General features: G+C 48.9%; 1 protein-coding gene across 5 annotated transcripts in view; it reads right to left on the bottom strand.

Moving 5' to 3' along the window:
• ABTB3 (ankyrin repeat and BTB domain containing 3) overlaps positions 1-19,222 on the bottom strand; it is a 278,504-nt gene that overhangs the window by 54,870 nt on the left and 204,412 nt on the right. For 4 of the 5 annotated variants that reach the window (XM_074326264.1, XM_074326262.1, XM_074326263.1 and 1 more), the window contains exon 4: positions 8,570-8,722. In XM_074326264.1, coding sequence (XP_074182365.1) covers positions 8,570-8,722 — 153 coding nt within the window. Of the gene's footprint in view, positions 1-8,569; positions 8,723-8,857; positions 8,997-19,222 lie in introns of those variants that run through there. The other variant, XM_074326265.1, reaches the window with a different exon arrangement.

The raw sequence follows: 19,222 nt of genomic DNA, 5'->3' as shown, positions 1-19,222 counted from the left end.
GGAGTGGCAGCCTTGGATTCTGGTGACCCCTCTCCATCTGAAGCTCCCTTGGCGTCTGCCACCTCACTTTCTTTGGGCTTTTCTCTGACCTGGGACCACTCTTCTTTTGCCTCATGATGATGTGTCTCCATCAGTCCCTCCCTGGGCAATTTCATCCACACCCATGACTTCAAAGGCCACCTGTTTGCCAGCATTTCCCCCAAAAGCCTCTTTGGTGAAGACCTCTATTCGGAGTTCCACATCTGAATCTTACCTGCCTACCAATGTCTCCATGTTGAAGTCTTTTTGCATCTGAATTAGTGCAGGAAAAGTCTCAATCTGTTTACTTACAGTATCAGCAACACACCTAGTAATAGCCTTTTGCCTCATTCATTCATTCATCCATTCATTCATTCAACAAGTGTTTATTGAGCCCCACTATGTGCCAGGCTTGGTGGTAGGCCCCATGATGAAGGAAACTGATTTCTGCCCCAGTCCTAAAGAGAGAATGAAGCCAACTATCTGAGGTAAAGTCCAGGCTGTCACTCTTTCTTCTGGAATATCCTAGGCCCCGTAACTTCTCTCCTAACCTCTGCTCACTTGAGACAAGACCATATGTGACATCAGGGGCCATATTTGCTGACTACACGTCTTCCTTTTCTTCTCCTGTATCTTCCCACTAGTGACTCCAAGGTTGCAAATACAGCTGGTGATGGACATTCAGCTGCTTTGGACACGGTTCAAATGGACTCCAGCCAATGACAGTTTTGAGAATCTGATACTTCAGAGAAAATATAAAACCAGAGTTATCCAGAGGAACTCTAGAGTCACTGGGGTGGGGATGGTGACCACTAAGCCAGTCAGTCCCTGTTGATTCTTTTCCTGCACTGGGTGGGGACTGAGTCACCAGCTGTGGCAGAAGGGCCAACACACATTGGACTCAGCCTGGCCTACAGACCATATCCCCTGTGATATACCACCACATCTCTTCAGGATGTTTATTTCCCCTCTCTCTCAGAGGAAGTTGAGGCTATTGTTTTGGCAACCAGAGGAGCTGACCTTCTTGGTTTGGAGTGCGGGTGGGGGCTAAGAATAATCACTAATATATAATGTGCATTATGACACGAGAGTGTGTCGCGGTAGCGGATACAAGTGTGCTACAGGGTCTCCATGCTACTTGGTGCTAAATGGTTTGCATACATTATTTTACTTCATCCTTCCCATAATCTTATCAGGTGGGCATATTATCATCCCCGATTTACATATACAGAAACTGAGGTCTAGACAGGTGAGTGAATTGCCTAAGGAAATAAGTGGTGGAGCCAGGATTTGAACCCAGGCAGTTGGGCTCTAAAGCCTGCCCTCCTAACCACTATGGTCTGCTTCTTCTCTCATCAGATGATAGGGTGAGCACTTAATTCCCCGGCAACTCTGCACCGCCGGGGAAGCCTGACACGGATGCTCTCATTTCCATGGTCAACCAAGCGGGACGGCATCTTGCACTCCCCATTTTCAAAGCTGAACCTGTGATTACTTCTCCCCCATTGTCTTTGTCCTGTATTTGTGACAAGCATCCCTAGCTATATACTCTCCCAAGACAGAAACCTTAGAGATGATTTTTAACATAAAAATTTGGTAAAGGGGAATCAGTATCATGTGTACATGCTACAAAGTCCACCAGTTAAGTAAGTTTCCTCCCATCTCTGTCCCCAGTGTGGGGTTCAATTACATCCCCTACAAAGGTATGTTGAAGTTCTAAGCCACCTTTCCTCCCGTACCTGTGAATGCAATTTTATTTGGAAATAGGGTCTTTGTAGATGTAATCAAGTTAAGACAAGGTCATTAAGGTAGGTCTTAATCCAGTGTGACTGGTGTCCTTATAAGAAGATGGAAATTTGGACAGAGACACAGAGAGAAGACAGTTGTGTGAAAAAGGAGGCAGAGATCGGAGTTATGCTGCCACAAGCCAAGGAACACCTGGGGCCACCAGAAGCTGGAAGAAGCAAAGAAGGCTCTTCCTCTAGAGACTTTGGAGGGAGCATGGCCCTGCTGACACCTTGATTTTGGACTTGTAGCCTCCAGAACTGGGAGACAATAAATGTCTGCTGTTTTAAGCCACTTAGTCCGTGGTCCTTTGTTAGGGTAGCCCCAGGAACCTGATACACCCAGTTTTCCAATTCCCCTCAGATTTGACACTGGTTATCAGTTTCATATCTACACTTTCGGAGATATAAGTATAGACAGCAAATACACATGTGTATATTTCACACAAGGGTGACACCTTATACACTATTCTGTGTGGTCTTTTTCACTTGATAACACACCAGGGCCATTTAAAAAAAGTGTAGTAAAATATATTCAGTGCTCCTTAACCTAAACATATGTACATACATAATTATATGTATCCATGAAACGCTAACTCCCTATACCCCACTCCCCCCAGCCCACCTGGGACTTTTCTAACACTTTTCACTCTATCACCCCCCACATTAGTCACCAAGTCCTGTTGCTTCTACCTTCTCTGTGTCTCCAGCATGCTCGCCATCTCTCTGTCCCCACGCTTCTGCCTTAGTCCAGCTGTCCACATCTCTCACCTGGATTCTTTCAAGCTCCTTGGCTCCAGGCCCCTGTCTCTGCCCTCCTGAGCCCATTGTACAGGCCACCACCAGCCCCTCTTCCTACAATATAAATCGGATGTCATTTCCCTGCTTAATAATCTGTGATAATAATCATCATCTCCTACAGGATACAGTCAAAATTCATTGGCATGGCATAAAAGACCTTGCCCGGGCTGAATTTAGCCAAGTTTTCGGTGCCAGGGGCTGGTCCACAGGAGGCACTCAACAGTCCTGCTGGCTGAACCCTCTGCTCTTGATTTGAAATCCTTGTTTCCCCCAACACACGTTCCCATCTTGAGGCCTCTGCATATGTGGTTCTTTCTGTGTGGATTTATTTTTCTAATGCCCTCCTTCTTCTTCTCCTCTCTTCCCCATCTCTACCTGGTAAATCTGTTTATTCTTCAGGATTCAGATCAAACAGTATCTCATGCATTTCTAGCTCTCCCAGACCTCGATCTTTACTGCCTATTATAGCATTTACCAGATTTTTCCCTAATGACTTTGACCCCTCTGCCTAATCGTCCCATCCCAGTCTAACTCATAGTAGGTCAGCCACACAGTAGGCGCTTGGTATGTGCCTATGGAGTGCAGGGCTGCCTTGCCAGCTCAGCTCCTGGAGCCAGCTCCATGGCCTGTCCCTGGCACTGTTAGGGGAGGATAGCTGAGCCCCAAAGTGACCCTCCTGGGATCAGGGAGAGGGCAGTTTCCTGTCTTCCAGGAGGCAATAATGCATTCACATCAGTGCAAGGGCAGCAGCAGCTCCCACGGGGTCGCCATGGGGCCTGCAGTGTGGATTTGATGTCTGCTGTAGGTGAAGAAGGGGCTGGCATTCCGTGGCTGCACTTCCATGGCAGCCCCGCCAGGGAGGCTATGGGGAGCTGTGGGATTTGTCTAGAGCTAGGCAAGGACAAGGGCACTCACAGGGAGAGGAAAGGGTGGTTCTGACTCTGGGAGAGGCTGGGAGCATTCCAGGGCCCCACAGAGCCATGCCCAGGCCCAGGTGTTCTACCGCTGCAGGTGCCCTCCTGCGGGAGAAAGCGTGGAGGCCCCATGTCTGAATTCAGGGCTCAATGTGGACATGACTGAGGGAATGGCTGGCATAGATGTAGCCCAAGATGTCCCAGCCCGTCTCTCCCAGACTCCTGACTAGGATACCCCACATGCCTCCAAAGCAGGAGAGTAACACTGTCCCCTCCCCTTCAAGGTCCTGAGGTGCTCTCTGGACAGCCCATCGATCCGTCCTTCCCTCAATTCCTCTCTACCCTGTTTTGACTTTCTTTGTAGAACTCATACTCTGTGAAATGATCTTGCTCATTTGTTCACCAGTGTTTATTGTCTGTGTCTGCCCAGCAGAGACTCCGTCTCCTCTAAGCCCAGAAGAAGACCTGGATCCATCTAGATGAGGCAAAGAATGGATGGAGAGCATCTGGCCTTCTGACACCAAGGGCTGGAATTCCCGTCACCTGGGTGATCATCTTCTTAAAAGGCCACTGATATTTATAGGAACAAGGGCCAGCAGCTCCAACAGCACAAGGCCTGTCTCCTACTTGACTCAGCAGCACTAGATGCTGTGGTCCTTCTGGGCAGCAGCTGGGTCTTTCCTGACTTGGTCTCCCTGTGCCCCACACAGGGCTTGGTGGGCCATCAGCACCTCATCCATGTTTGGTGAATGAACCCGAACTTTCAGCTGTCATTATAGGGCTATGTAAGAGGAGCCAGAATTTTAGGACAGGTACTATTGTGGCACAGCCTTCACCTTAGAACCCAGTTTGACTTGCAGCGTACAAATAACAAAACCTGTTAACCTCAAAAGGTGTCCAGGAGATGTGGGACGGGTGGAAAGTAGCAGATCAAACAGTGGTGCAATTCACTAAATTCACACGTGGCTCTCTGTGATGTTCCTCAGCCCACGAAGCAGCTGTCACCCTCATCTTTATAGGCGAGGATAACAGCCCTGTGAGAAGGGCTAGTGACTTGCCCAAGGTCACCTCTAGAAAGCAGCAGACCCAGATGACAGCATCTGGTGTGGGGTTTGGCACTTAGTAGGTACTCAACAAATATAACGAAAGAGCAAAGGAAAGCATATGACGACCCAGGGCTCCTGAGTCCCATCCTGATAACTCTTTGTGCGTTACACCCCAAAACGTATCCACTTTGAGCTCAAAATCTGGTTTGAATTTAAGAAACACCTGCAAAAAGATTAACCATTTTCTAGAGCGAGTTCATGGTTCTAACAACCCCCAAATCCTATGGGTAGGTGCCGTGTAGCAGCTAAGACAGGAACTTGGAACACCCCTTACTACCATTATTTTAACACAGCCTCACTTTGGAGCAGAAAACCTGCCTCTTACAAATATGGGGAAAACAACAGTATTTATCCCTTGCATTTCTGAAATGTTTCAAAACCAATTAAAAAAGAAAAACGTACAAACCCTGCCAGGAGGTACCATTTGTCCTGTCCCTTATTCCATTGCCCAAAAGACAGGAAAAAGAAAGAAAAAAAAAGAGGGGGGGGGGAACTTCTCAGGGGTAGATTGTCTGATACTTTAATTAAGGAAGAATACATAGGTTCCCCCTTCAAAATTGCAGCCGCATCAAATGGTATTCCTCTTGAATAAACCTGATCACCATGGTGAGGCTTCTCTGCAGCCAAATACAGACCAAAGCAGAAATCCCACAGCTTCTGACCAAGGTCACTCTGAAAATCAATGGCAGCACGCGTGCCAGGCCTGGGAATCCTTGACTTTGGTTGCTCTGTCCTGGCTGGTGTCCAGCTGCCTCCCACCAGGAAACCTCAGCCAGCTGGTAGGTGATATGTGCTAATGGTCACGGACACCCGAGTCTCCCACACCGAGGTCCAAGCTCCTGCACTTGTCCGGCCGCCCAACTACCTGAATTTTTCTAGGGCTGTTTTGGACAGGGGAACTCCACACTGACTGACTCAGACCGAGGAGCCTGTCTGGCAACTTCGAAGATGAATGTCTGGGAGGGGAAAGAGACAAGCAGACTATCTACAGATTTTTAAACTCTACTCGCCAAAGCATCATGCCAGACCTCATCTGCCTCACGGTAGCCGGTGTGACCTAGGATAAGTTCCGTAACCTCAAGCAACCTCAGCTTTCCTGTTTGTAAAATGGGACAGTAAAGTCTGCCTTGCACAGTTGTTGAGGAAAGCACACCATGAAGACTGTTAGTGCAAGGCTCAGAGTAAGGGTGGCTGCCTAAACAAAACTTCTCTGATCCTGCTACCCGTAAACTGAAGGCAGTAATTCCTACCGCATGTCACATTAAATGAGATTGTACAGCTGTACCTATACGTTGCCTAGACTGAAAAATAGGTACTTTAAAAAAACAACTCATTCCTCCTTTCACATACTGAATTTAGTCTAGTTAACGGAACTCGTCTTACACTTATTATTTAGGAAAGCTAAGGAAAGACTCTATTTTAGTTGTTTTTCGTTGAAAACGATTTCTAGACGTAATGAAAATATAGCTGGAACAATCAATTAATATATTTTCTATGCACAAATCATTCTTCTAGAGACAAATGAGTCCAGAATTGAGAGATAAATGACCAAAAATAGCCCAGAGACTCACAGGGAACTGACTTCTTTCTCTCCCTGCTCTCAATGTGTGCGTTTTGGCCTGCCAGGATATCACACTCACAGCCTGACTGCCATGCTGAGATCTCAAACTAGGACTAGGGCGAGAGACCAGAAAACATGGTTATGTCTCTGGGTGTCTGGGTTTCATATCCGGCGCCTAACTCTGTCACTTCCTACCTGTGTGATGTTGGGAGAGTTACCTAATCCTGCTGGGGGTCTTGATTTTTTTCCTCTGTAAAATGGGACAACACTACTTTCCTGGGTAACAACAGTGTTTGTTTGGAGGCTCACATGTTAAAAGCCTGTGAGAATTATAAAGCAACACCTAGGTGTGAGCCGCCATTACTAGTTCAGGGATAGCAGAGGCTGGGACAATGCTAGCTCGTAACAACCACGTCGTGAGCAGTTATTTCTTTCAGGCATTGTCTGCATAGGTGCTTCATGTTCATAACCCTGCTTTGTGCCTGCACCAACCTCCAAAGGGAGCTGCTATGAAGTCCCTGTTTTGGGTGGGGAAATGAAGGTCCAGAGAGGTTAACTAGCTTGCCCAAGGTTGCACAGCTAATTAACCATGTGGTGGGATTTGGACCCAGGCAATGGGACTCTGGAGCCCAGCTTCCTAACCTGTAAACTGTGGGGTCTCTTGAGAGCATGACAAACAAGGAGTACTTTGTCAGCAAGAGTAAAAGAAACATCTTACTTTTCCCACCACCCAGCCGCCCCAGGCTTCCCGCAAGGAAGAAAGCTAGAATCTCAAGGTTATCCCAGGTTGGAGCTGGGGCAGTGAGCAGGGGTGATGGGAGTGAGCCTGCAGATAGGGTGCCACACCCAGGAAACAGGAGGCAGGCGAGTCTGGGGAGCAGAGGATGGGCTTTGGAGTATGTGCCACAAGAATCTCAACCCAGGCACCTCCACCAACAAGCTGTCCCACCAACAGCTTCCTAATCTGCAAAACAGGAAGATTACACCAAACTCAGGAGGATGCTTCAGGGACTGAAGGAAACAAGTAATGAATACAAATCTATTGTTGCAATTGATAAATGGCACATAAATGCTCAATAGATGGCAGCTCCCTGGCCTTTCCTTGAGATCTGCTGTTATTCTAAGTGATAAGGAGTAAGGGATGGTGGCACAGCCAGAAAATGCCTAGACAGAAACCTTAGAATAGTACAACTCAATCGTTAAAACTATGGGCCTGGGGGGTCTGGGCTACCTGAATTCATATCCTGGCTCCACTACTTACTAGTCCCTGTGACCTTGGGCATGTTACTTAACCTATCTGTGTCTCAGTTTCTTTATCTGTAACGTGGACATAATAGTACATGCTTCATAGGTTTTGGGGAATATTAGATATTAGTTTATCTGTGTAAAGCACTTAGGACAGTGCCCAATATATGGTCAGCATTCAATAAATCCTGCAATGATGGCTTGGATCAGCCCCTTGCTGAGGGGTATCTCTGGGCTGCTATGGGCTACGTTTGATACCACAAACCCTCTATTTCCTTGCAGCTCCCCAATCAGATCCTGGAAGAGGGAAAATTGCTGCAGCCTGGCCACATGATCGGGCCAGATGAACTTCAGAGGAAGGGCAGTTTCTCATCATGTGGGTAGGGGGCATTTGAAAATACGGACAATGACCACCTGGCAAACAGCGCAGGGAGTCGGGACAGCACACACACACACCTCGGAGTTTCTGTGCCTTTTACATTTGGAGTCAGGTTTTGACTTAGCTGAGTGAGTTGTTTCATTTCTTTTGCTTTGGATGAAAATGAGCAGCCATGCATGGGGTACCCGAGCAGCCAATGCCCCATTCCCACCTGCCTGGAGAGGAGACAGAGGCATGAGAAATAGACAGCGAGCCACTCCATCCCCAAGCACGTGAAAAAAAGAGGTGTGCTCCTCCCTAGCCAGAAATTGTACTCTGCAAGCTTTTGTTACAAAACGACAGGAAGACCAAAATTTACTTCTTGTGGAGGGAGTGGAAGGGAGGTAGAGAGGGAGGGAGAGAGAGAGAGAAATCACGAATAGAAAGAATATGAAAGAAACAAGGCACAGGACGTCTTGTAATTGAAGAATCCGGGCATTCCCCCATAGCCTTGCTGCTGTCCTCCATCCATCCCTGGAGCTCGTGGGGCTTGCTTATTGTTAAGCCCACGCCTGTCATTTAAACCAGCGCAGCCTCAATCTCGGCGAGGGCAACGTCTGCTCGCCACCAGAGCAAACCGCCCTGCAGGACTCAGACTGGAGGGGTGGATGCAATGAGTCCCAAGCTCCGCGGGCTGCTGGCGGCTTCCTTCCGCCCGGAAGCGAGCTGGGCGAGTGTCCGGGAAGGGCGCCCCCTCCCTGCGCCCTGCCCGCCCTCCCTACCTGAGCTGGCGCGGCTCGCAGTCCACGCCTGGCAGCAGCAGCCGGGCCGCCTGGCGAACGTCGTCGCTGTCCATGGAGAAGCTGCGGCGGTGGCCGGCGTGTGCTACGGCCACCCGGATCCACTCCATCAGCGGCGGCAGCACGAGGAAGGGCCTGCAGCGGGGGAGTGACGTGGAGATACGTTAGGGCAGCCGGGGCACGGGGGCTGCCGGCCCAGCTCCCCCATCCCCATTCGTCGCCTATTCCCTCCATCTCCGGACCCCATCCTGCTTTCCCAGGAGACCTTGCCTCTGAATTCCAGAGTAGCGGGATAGCCTTTGGAGACATCCTGACCGCACTGGTGACCTCGGGGCAGGCTCTCCCGAGTCTTTAGGCCTCAGTTTCCTCATCTATAAACCGGGGATAAAGTGACTGTGAAAGGATAAGATGGGACTATTCTGGGAGTATTATCTCCCTCAGAGATCATGTGAACATAATGGAGCTGAGTCACTTAAAGCACCAAGCACAGGGTCCGGTGCTTAGTAGAAACCCCCCCCCCCCCACAAAGCCTGAAAGTATTAGTACTTGGGGCTCCCTATTCTGGGCTCAATGTTAAGGCGTCCTTCAGCTCTCCCTTCCCATCCCCAGGCTGCCCCCTGTCATCCTTCTGGAGCTCTCCCAGGCCTCAGCTCTGCCCAAGCACCCAGCTGCCAACAGGCTTTAGCACCTGGGAAAGGCGTAGAGAGCCAAGTCAACAAGCAGCTGCCCAGTCACAGCCTGCAAAGGTGGAGGGGCCCAGGGTGCCTTGGCCACGCGCCTGCAGCGCTGGGAGCCTCAGGTTCCTCACCTGCTAATGGGATCACAGCAGGGTGTCCAGCCAGGGGCAAGAATTAACCGAGACAATGCCTGTGGCTGAACTCTAACTTTCTAAGTGCAACACATTTGTGCCATCTTCCTGTTTCTTCCAGAGATGATTATAAATCTCTGTCCTCACATAAGGATTACAGAGGAGGGGGGGTGGAGCTTTTGAAAAATAATGAGACCTGAGTCCTATCCCAACAATTCTGATTTAATTCATTGAGGATGGGGGCAGTCATTGGTAGTTTTTAAAACCTCCCCATGTGAATTTAACGTGCATCAGAATTATCTGGAGGGCTTGTTAAAATACAGATTGCTGGGCCCCACCCCCAGAGTGTCCAATTCAGTAGATCTGGGGAGGTGACCAAGAATTTGCATTTCTAAGGAGTTCCTGGGTGGTGCTGCAGCAGCTGGACTGAGGGGCCATGCTCAAAGAATTTCTGCTCTGAAGTGTTGATAGAGGGCTTGGGAATCGTGTGTGTGTGTGTGTGTGTGTGTGTGTGTGTGTGTGTGTGTGTGTGTGTGTTAAAATGCACCTTCCCAGCCTTATCTCCATCAATGTTGATTGTGCAGGGTGTAGGGTCCAGGAGTATAATTTTAATAAGCAGCCCGTATGATACTGATTTAGGGAGACCAAGGACCACACTTTGAGAAACACACTGCGTAGATCAAAAATATTCCTTACCATTAAGCAGGGCTGAGACTAGGATGAGACAAGTGGGGTGTCTAGGGTGCAAAATTTGAAGAGGTCATGAAATTTGTCCTAGGTGCCTCTCTTGCCTTCCCCTAGCCCTGGTGCTGCCATGAGAAAGAGAGGGGGTAGTAAACAGACAGTTTACAAGGCAGAGAACCCCTCACTATATGCAGATGTCATGAGCTTCCCACCAAGATTTGGTGGCAGGTTCTGGTTTTCCAGAGTAGGGCCTATTTATCCAATGCTAATAATATTCAACAGCTAAGTGTATTACATTCATCTCAGTTAATCCCATTTATGACCTCATCCAAATGCTTAGGGCCAGCCAACGAGCTGGGAGTCAGACCCAAGTGTTTTGACTACATAGTCCATGTGCCATAACACCATGTGATACTGACATTCTCTTGCCCAACTTCCCAGCATGCACTCTGTTACCCAGCATGTACCTGTTACCCGAGGGGAGCTGATCTGGTCATGGACCTTGATAGCACACCTTGTGCAGTTCTATCAATGCAGTTCATCCCCTGTCTGAAAGGACTCCAGCCCTTTAAAAATCTATACCTCACTTAACCTTCAAACCACAGTTCAAATTCCACCTCTCCCTAGTCATGTCTCCTGATGACTCCACCCTACCTGGACCCCTTGCATGGCGGACTGGCCTTACCTGCTGTCCTTGCAGTTGCCCCATCAGAATGTAAACTCCACAGGGCAGGGACCTGGGACTGCTCAGTTCGCTGATCCAGCCCCAGTTCCTGGCAGGCCGTAGCACTTAATAAATGTTTGTTCATGAAACAGACTAAGATTTACCAATTTCTTACTGTGTGAAATGGATAAAAATCAAGTTTCTGGAGCCATGGACCTATGGGGCAGGCTACCAGGCTATTTCTGCCTGAATGGGCCTGCTGCTAAGCTGTCTCCCTCGTTCTCTCATTCTCTCCATCACCTAAACTGAATCAGGCACCCAATAAACACACACTGACTTGAAATTGAATTGGATTCTATTGTCTCAGGTGAGCAGGACTTATTTTTGTCACCACGTCTCCATCACTGCTGAAACTAGCCCCGAGTGCTCAGAAAACTCCCCCGGGTTGTTCTGCAGAGGCAACGCCACCCCTTCTGTCCCTATCACCACTTTACTTTGCTCAGTGCCCCCAAAGCACAGCCAAGCACTGAGCCCAGTCATGGGGGCTGCGTTCCTTGGGGGCTGACCTCCACCACAGGCTGCCCTTCGGCTGCTGCTTTTCATAGGAGATGCAAGGCCCAGGGCAGGCAGCCAGCTCCTGATGAATGCCAAAAGAGGAGAAAAAGAGGCTCTGCCGCCTTCAAAACACCACCTTGACCAAGACAGCTGGCAGCACGAGAATAAGAAACCTTGATCCCTGGGATTCCAGCCTCCTCTGAAATTTTCTATGTACCTATTCTGTCCTTTCAACATTGCCGTCTTTTCATCCCTCGGACCTCAACAGTTTATAAGCGCGTGAATTCTTTGCCAGCAACTCATTTAAAAATCTTCTTATCTTGTCTACTCAGAGTGGAAAAAAAATAGTATGATTTTTGAGTTTCTTTTGGAGGAGTTGGAGATGGGAAAGAATTCTAGGGTCTTGAGTTGAGGAGAAGGTAGAGAATGCTGAGGGAAAAAAGACTGCATTCTCCTTATAGGTTTTTGAAGAAAACATTGTTCCACTGGCTACCAACTTTGTTCTGAAGTCGTCTGTAGTGACCAAAACCTAGTGTGGTGACCAAAACCTAGAGGGAGCTTAAGGAGCTCCTGGCTTAATGAACTGGCTCTTTAGGTTGTATCAACATCAGGACCATGGGCGGAGTGTGTGAAAATGGCCAAATCCCTGATTTCACCAGGTCTGGGTGGGGCCCGGGCATCTGCATTCTAAACAAGCTCCTTTGGGAATTCTAGAACAAGTCATGTTTGATAACCCCTGACCGGTGGCCTGAGGTGAACAGAGGGGGTACACAGTCAACTCAAATAGGGCAGTGGCCACTGAAATCTTTGTTATGGTGTTCAAAGAGACGGTCTGTGGGGTGGGACCAGACTCTCTAGAAAGGAAGGGAAAGCCTAGATGGGATTCTTGTAGGGTCAAGAGAGCAAGTCAGCTCAGGAAGTTTGCTGGGACCTGTCTGAAATGTGAGGAGAGAGCTCTGGTGATGGGGGTGACTATCTAGAATTGAAAGGAGTTTGGCTGGGGAGGGGCTGAGCGCTAAAGAGGATGGTGTGACATGTGGGAGAAGCGTGGTGTGGGATTCTGCAGAACTGAATTCCAGCCCTGAATCTGCCTGGACCTCACAGTAGGACCTCTGGCCCCGGCCTGTAGACGTTTGGCTCTCAGTGCCTTCATCTGTAAAGTGGGTAGGTTTGGATCAGATGCTCTATTTCAGGGGTCAGCAAACCTTTTCTGTAAAAGGCCAGATAGTACATATTACAGACAGGGCACATAGTCTTGTTGCAGCTACTCAGCTCGGCCATTATGAGAAAACAGCCAGAGATAACACATAAATGAATGAACTTGGCTGAGTTCCAGGAAAACCTTCTTCACAAAATCAGACGGTGGGTCATAGTTGGCCGACCCGGGGTCTATCTGGTTTCCTCCTTCTGTAAACTTTTTTGATTCTATTGAAATAGCCAGCTGCCTGGGGGCTTAGGAAAGGCCCCGTGTGTGAAGCAAGGAAGGTGGGAATAAGCACAGAAAGGTGCTAGCGATGGGGACAAAAAGCTCTGGAGAGATTAGAAAATAGGGCCCTGCCACAAAGAGGTCATGGCTGGATTTGGGGAAGACGGAGCCAGAGGCATACCAGAGGCCATAACTTCAGTGATAAAACCCAAACCTGGCCATGATGTGTCACTGATAAATGTCATCTATTGACACCATTTATTCACCCAACAATCCTTTAGGGAACACCAAATTGGACTCACACTTCCCGGGGCTGGAGATAGAGTGACCAGAACTCACCAGGTCCTTGTTCTCATAGACTTAACAGGCTAATAGAGAGACAGATAAGAAACACATAAACCAACAAGTATGGAACAAAGCAACTACAATTGTAATCAGAGCCAGGGTGCTGGGGTAGACAATAAACAGGGTTGAGGTGGGAAGGCCTCTCTGAGGAGGTGACAAAGCCTCTAAGATGGGAAGGAATCAGCCATATGTGAACGTGTGTGCAAAGGGATGGATGTTCAGGCAGCAGTAACAGCCTGTGCAAAGGTCCTGAGGCAGAAAAGCTCACCAAGGGCTTTCACAGGCATCATCTCCTATTTGTCCGTCCAGGGCACATGGGGTGGCCAGGACATGTGTGAGGAAGGATCTGTGGTAGGCTGAGTTCTGGCTCCAAAAGACTTGACACCTTTATTTTTGGACCGCTAAAACTGATTTGGGACAACTGACCTCTAGAACTGTAAGAGAATAAATGTGTGTTGTTTTAACCCACCCGAGTGTGTGGTAATTTGTCACAGCCGCCACAGGGAACTAATACAGTCATGAAGCCAGGGTAATGATAAGGTCATGGCGAGAGAGGCTGGAGACACGGCGATAAAGAAGAGGAAGCAAGTAGTAAAGTGGGAAGGGGGGCATCGCAGGGCTCTGGGATTCATCTCAGATCCCTAACCTGCCTTGTGCCTGCGGTAGGAGACAATATGGGCTGAAGTGTACCCCCCCCAAATTTATATGTTGAAGCCCAGTAATACCTCAGAATGTTTAACTGTATTAAAACGAGGCCATTAGGGTGGGCCTTAATTCATTATGAGTGGTGTTCTTACAAAAGGAGATTAAGACACGCAGAGACACCAGGGGCGTATATGCACAGAGGGGTACCCTCGCGGCAAGAGGGCAGCCATCTGCAAGCCAAGGAGAGATGCTTCAGAAAAAAACCAAACTGGATGCAACCTTGATCTTGGACTTCCAGCCTCCAGCACTGTGAGAAAAGAAGTATCTTTTGTTCAAGACACCTAGTCTGTGTTAATTTGTCATGGAAGCCCTGGCAGAATAATCCACCTGTGGTTTGACTTAAGCCCTGCCCTGCCCGTGAGGTTTTAGTCTGAGGTAGAAGGGCGTCAACTTCCACCTCAAGTAGGTTCAAACTCTTTAGAGAGCTGATGCTTTCGGTTCACTTCCTTTAACCTAGTGACAACAGTAGGTGAATTCAAAGCCATCTGGAGGCCGTACAGTGCAGAGGTTAGAAGCTCAGGCTTTGGAGAGAGCCTGACCAAGAGTTGGATTCAGGCTCCACCTTCTAGCTGTGTGACCTTGAACAAGGTATTTTCATTGTGGTGCCTCACTTTTCTCATCAGGAAAAAAGGGGACAATAAAAAGTCCCTATTTCAGAGGGTGTGGGGGGCTGAAGAATGGCTCCCCCCAAAGGTGCCCACATCCTCATCCCTAGAACCTATGAATGTTCCCTTACCTGGCAACATGGACTTGGCACTTATGATTAAGTTACAGATTTTGAGAAGAAAAGACCGTTGAATTATCCAGGTGGGCCCTAAATGCCATCACAAGCGTTCTTGGAAGAGGGAGGTAAAAAGGCCAAAGGAGGAAGTAGGAGACATGACAACAGAAGCAAAAAGTTGGGCTGATGCAAGAAAAGGGTCACGAGCCAAGGAATGCAGGAGCCTCCGGAAGCTAGAAAAAAGGCAAGGAAACAGGTTCTCCCCTGGAGCCTCCAGAAGGAACCCGCCCTGCAGACACCTTCACTGGAACCCGGTGAGACTGATTTTGTACTTCTGACCCCCACAACCATTCAGATAATAAATCTGTGCTGTTTGAAGCCTCCATGTGTGTGGCAACTTTTTATAGCAGTCACAGGAAACTAACAGGGTTATTGCAAGAATTGAATGGGATGATGACATAGCCTGGCGCCTGGTACCAACAAAGGGCTCAACAAGTAGTAGCTGTCGGCATCCCGACCACTGGCTTGTTTTCAGCATCAGTCGACCTTCTCTCTGCCGGATGGAGGAAAGGCCCTGCTACACACAGCGACGCTCCTGTCTTCTCTTTTCCAATCAAAGCAAACCTCTGCTGTTGCTGTGCCTTTACTTATTAATTGTGTGGCCCTGACTTTTCTGTGGATTTTCTGTTATCTGTGGATTCTCTCTTAGGCTGAAGAGGAATTCAGGTGTTTGACTGTGGTTTAGAAAGTTCATAATTCCACAGATACAGGGAGTGAAGGCAAACAGCAAAATTCACAGTAGACCATCTCCAGTGCTGGTTTCTATAGCAATAGTCATTGTAATCTCACTGCATTTGTGGGCACCGGAGCTAAAATAATGGCAGAGGTCAGAGGTGGCCATGATGGTTACTATAGTGACAATCCTACTGTGCAAAGTGTGGTCAGACTGCGCATGAGGGTGGCTCCTGCAGACGGCCTGGAGTAGGAGGAGCCAAGGACTGCGATCTAGGTCGGTGCTTCTGGAATATTCCTGTGCATGTGAGTCGGCCAGGATCTTGTTAAAATGCAGATTCTGATTCAGTGGGTCTGGGGCAGGGCCTGAGATTCTGCAGTGATGCAGCTGCCAGTCTATGGACCACATTTTGAGTAACCCATCCCTAGGGATTAGTATGATTCAAGCCAGAAACCGGAGAAGGTGAATTCTATTATCATGTTTAAGGGGGAGGACGTGAGGCCAGAAGTGAGAGAGCTGCAGGAGGGGTTAGAGGCCCGGGAGACAATGGAATAGAGGAGTTTCTTTGTACCTGACCCTCCGGATGAAAGATTGGCTGAGCCTAATTCACAAGCCTGCGCCAAGCTGCAAGGGAGGCTTGGAGAGCAAGTGTCTGGTGGTGATTTCAGCTTTTATTGTGGAAGGTCGGTTCTGCCTCCTACCAGAATTCTCCTTTAGCCTTCCAACAAGCTTCTGAAACAGAATCTTTCAGTTTGGGGGAGCTCATTTGGAACCAAGCACCCATCCCACTGTCTGAGAGGTATCTGGTATTCATGACGGTGTTCAGGATCCTCTTGGGAATGTAAATGCTTAAAAAAATATACCTTGCAATGGTTAATATTAAGTGTCAACTTAGCTAAGCCACAGGATGCAGATATGTGGTCCCACACTAGACTGGACGCTGCCGTGAAGGTACTTTATTTTTAGATGAGATCAATACTTAAGTCAGTGGACTCTGAGTAAAGCAGATTCTGCTGCGTAAGGTGGGTGGGACTCACCCAATCAATTGGAGGGCTTAGGAGAAAAAAGTCTAACCTCCTCTGGGAACAGGGAATTCTGCCGGCACCCTACCTTCAGATTTGAGCTGAGGTCATACACACCTCCTGTTGGCTCTGTTTCTCTGGAGAACCCTGACTCACGCACACCTGCCACAGGAGCCATGAGACAGCTGTGGGCAGCCATGCAGACTCCTCTTTCTATACTGATTCCACTCTTTCACCACTGTCCGCATCGGCCGGAGCAGGGCGGAAGCTTGGGGCTGAACCACCCAGAGTACCACTTCCCAGCATCCCCAGTGTGCAGGCACGCTGTTTGGGAACTGTGAGACCAGGCCACCATGGGCATGGCCAGTGATTTTAGGGAATGGTGAGCCATTTCAGACAAAAGGACCAGCCCCTTGTAGTGTGGAAGTCGGCCCCATTCACGGGTGATTATGTAAATTCCCTGACATGGGACAAGTGCCAAGGGGCACGGAGTGAGGAGGTGATTTCTGCTAATAGTGCCAGCTGGTGCTTGTGACCGACCACGGTACCCTCTTGGCTTTCCTGTCACGCATTTTTAAGAAGGTGACTTAGAGGGCTGGAGGGTTGGAAATGGAGTGCTGAAGTACAAGCAGGTTCAGGCAGAGCAATGATGATATACGAATAACAACAATCTCCTCCCTGATGACAAACAGCTGAGGACCCCACGCCATGCATGCGCTTCCCTGGGGACGTGGCTCCATCACTGTCCTCCCAGCAGTCCCATGATGCGACCTGCACCTCCTCCGTACTTTCCCAGCAGGAGTATTTAAGCATTTGACATGTTCCCGTCTCTCATACTTTGAATAGGAGAGAAGCAAAATGATGGAGTGTAAGAATCCACAATTCTCCTGGCTTTTCAGTCTAGGTACTCTGTCTAATGCACCATCTTTGGGAGGCAGGGGCTCAAAATCACCTGGAAAACTAGTTAAAATGCACATTCCTGGATTCCTGCCGTTTGCTAGGTGTATTAGTTTCCTGGGGCTGCTGTAACAAACTACCACAAATGTGGTGGCTTGTAACAACAGACATTGGAAATCTCAAGAGTGCTGGAGGCCACAAGTCCACAATCGAGGTGTCAGCAGGTCTGTGCTCCCTCCAGAAGATCTAGGGAGAGCCCATTCCTTGCCTCTTCTCGCTTCTGCTGGTTGCTAGCACTCGTGGCATGTGGCGACACCACTCCCATCTCTGCGTCTGTGTCTATGTCACCTTTCCCTCAAATCTCCTGCTCTCTTCCAAGAACACTTGTGCTTGGCTATAGGGTGCGCCCAGATAATCCAGGATAATCTCCCCATGTCAAGACCCTTCACTGAATCACATCTGCAAAAACCCCCTTTCTTTATAAAATAACATTTACAGGTTGCAGCGATCAGGACCTGCTCTCTTTAGGGGCCACTGTGTAGCTTACTGTACTTGACCTCTTTATCTAGTCCATTCTCTGCAGGGCTTGTGATGCTAACAGAAGGCTGAGACCCTCGGGTCTAGAGAATACTAGCTCTGAGCTGCAGGATGCTTGGTGGGCCCAGGGTCACTGCTCACACGCCACGCAGGGGTCAGCGCACCAGCCCGCACCTCTCCTCTCCAGGCTGCTGGCTGCACCACAGCGAGGCCTGGCTTAGGGTGCGGAGGCCTCTGTGGTGGGAACCCGATCTCCAGTGGGTGGAATGATGATGGGGCCCAGGATATAAATGGCCATGGGAGGGGAGTGGTGGCTTCAGAAGTGGGGAAGCCACAGGCTCTGCTCAAGGCTGCCGCAGGACGTTCCTCGCAGACTTGGGCACAAAAGATAAACAGCCAGGAGGTAGCAGAGGCTGTATAGCTTCAGATGCTGGGAGCAGTGGCTTGAGAAGTCTAAAAGGGTAGGGCCTAGCCTATTGCAGGTCAAAAGGCGGAGGTGAGAGAAGGGCTCCAGGAGTCATCTGGCCTGCCCCTGTCTCCAACAGGATTCTCAGGAAAGTCTGCAAAGGCAGCAGACGGCCTGACAAAGGAAACCCACCACACCTTTGAATCTGGGGCAGGCGTGAGGGAAAGGGCACACACCCAGAAGACAGAAGGCCCTACATTTGAGCCCAGGCTCCATCATTTGCTAGCTGAGGGACCTTGGGCAAGTTACTTAACATCCCTGTGCCTCAGTTTCCTCCTATGTAAAACAGAAGAAATAGTAAGGCCACTCCACGAGACTGCTGTGAAGATTAGGTGAGAGAATCTGTGTAAGGTGCTTACACATAGTAAATGCTCAACAAAGTTAGCTATTATGGAGGACTCATTACATGCTAGGCATGGTTCTGAACATTGTTCTTTCATTGGCTCATTTGATAATGACAAGAATCATAAAGTAAGTACTGTTATTATCTTCATTCTACAAATAATGAAACAGGCACAGAGAGGCTGTGTAACTTGCCTACGGGATACACATATAGGCAGTGGGACCCAGAGTCAGGGCTAATAGCCATGGGTTCTATCATTGCCAGGTACAGGCTACCGCATGTGCAAAGGCCCAGAGGCAAGCTGGGGCATGGTGCGTTGGAGGAACTCAGCTTGGTGTGGCTGGAGCTGAGACGGAAGAGAGGAAGCAACGGAGGGAAGTGGATTAGTAGGAGATAACATTGGAGAGAGACAGGGGAAGAATCATACAGGGCCTTTACCTTCTGGAATAAAACTATAAACTCCTAATACTTTAATGTTTCCTCAGTTAGAACTGCAATTGAAAAACACAAAATCAGAAAAGTATTTGAAAGGAAACATCAAGAATGGATTGACAAAAATACCTCTGAGAATGCCAAACAATGGGTTTGCCATAACCGTTTGTTTAGAAAGTTAACAGGGAATATTGTTATACTCTGGCAGAGACAGCTGGGTGTCCCTCTGGAAGTCTTATCCTCTTCTTCCTTGGCAATAAACCCCCACAATCTTTAGCTGGGCTTCTGACCACCTAG

The sequence above is a fragment of the Rhinolophus sinicus genome, linkage group LG02 (genome assembly GCF_036562045.2).
Source record: "Rhinolophus sinicus isolate RSC01 linkage group LG02, ASM3656204v1, whole genome shotgun sequence".
Classification (NCBI taxonomy): domain Eukaryota; kingdom Metazoa; phylum Chordata; class Mammalia; order Chiroptera; family Rhinolophidae; genus Rhinolophus; species Rhinolophus sinicus.
The sequence above is the reverse complement of the archived record's forward strand: the minus strand, read 5'-3'. Positions and strand labels throughout refer to the sequence as shown.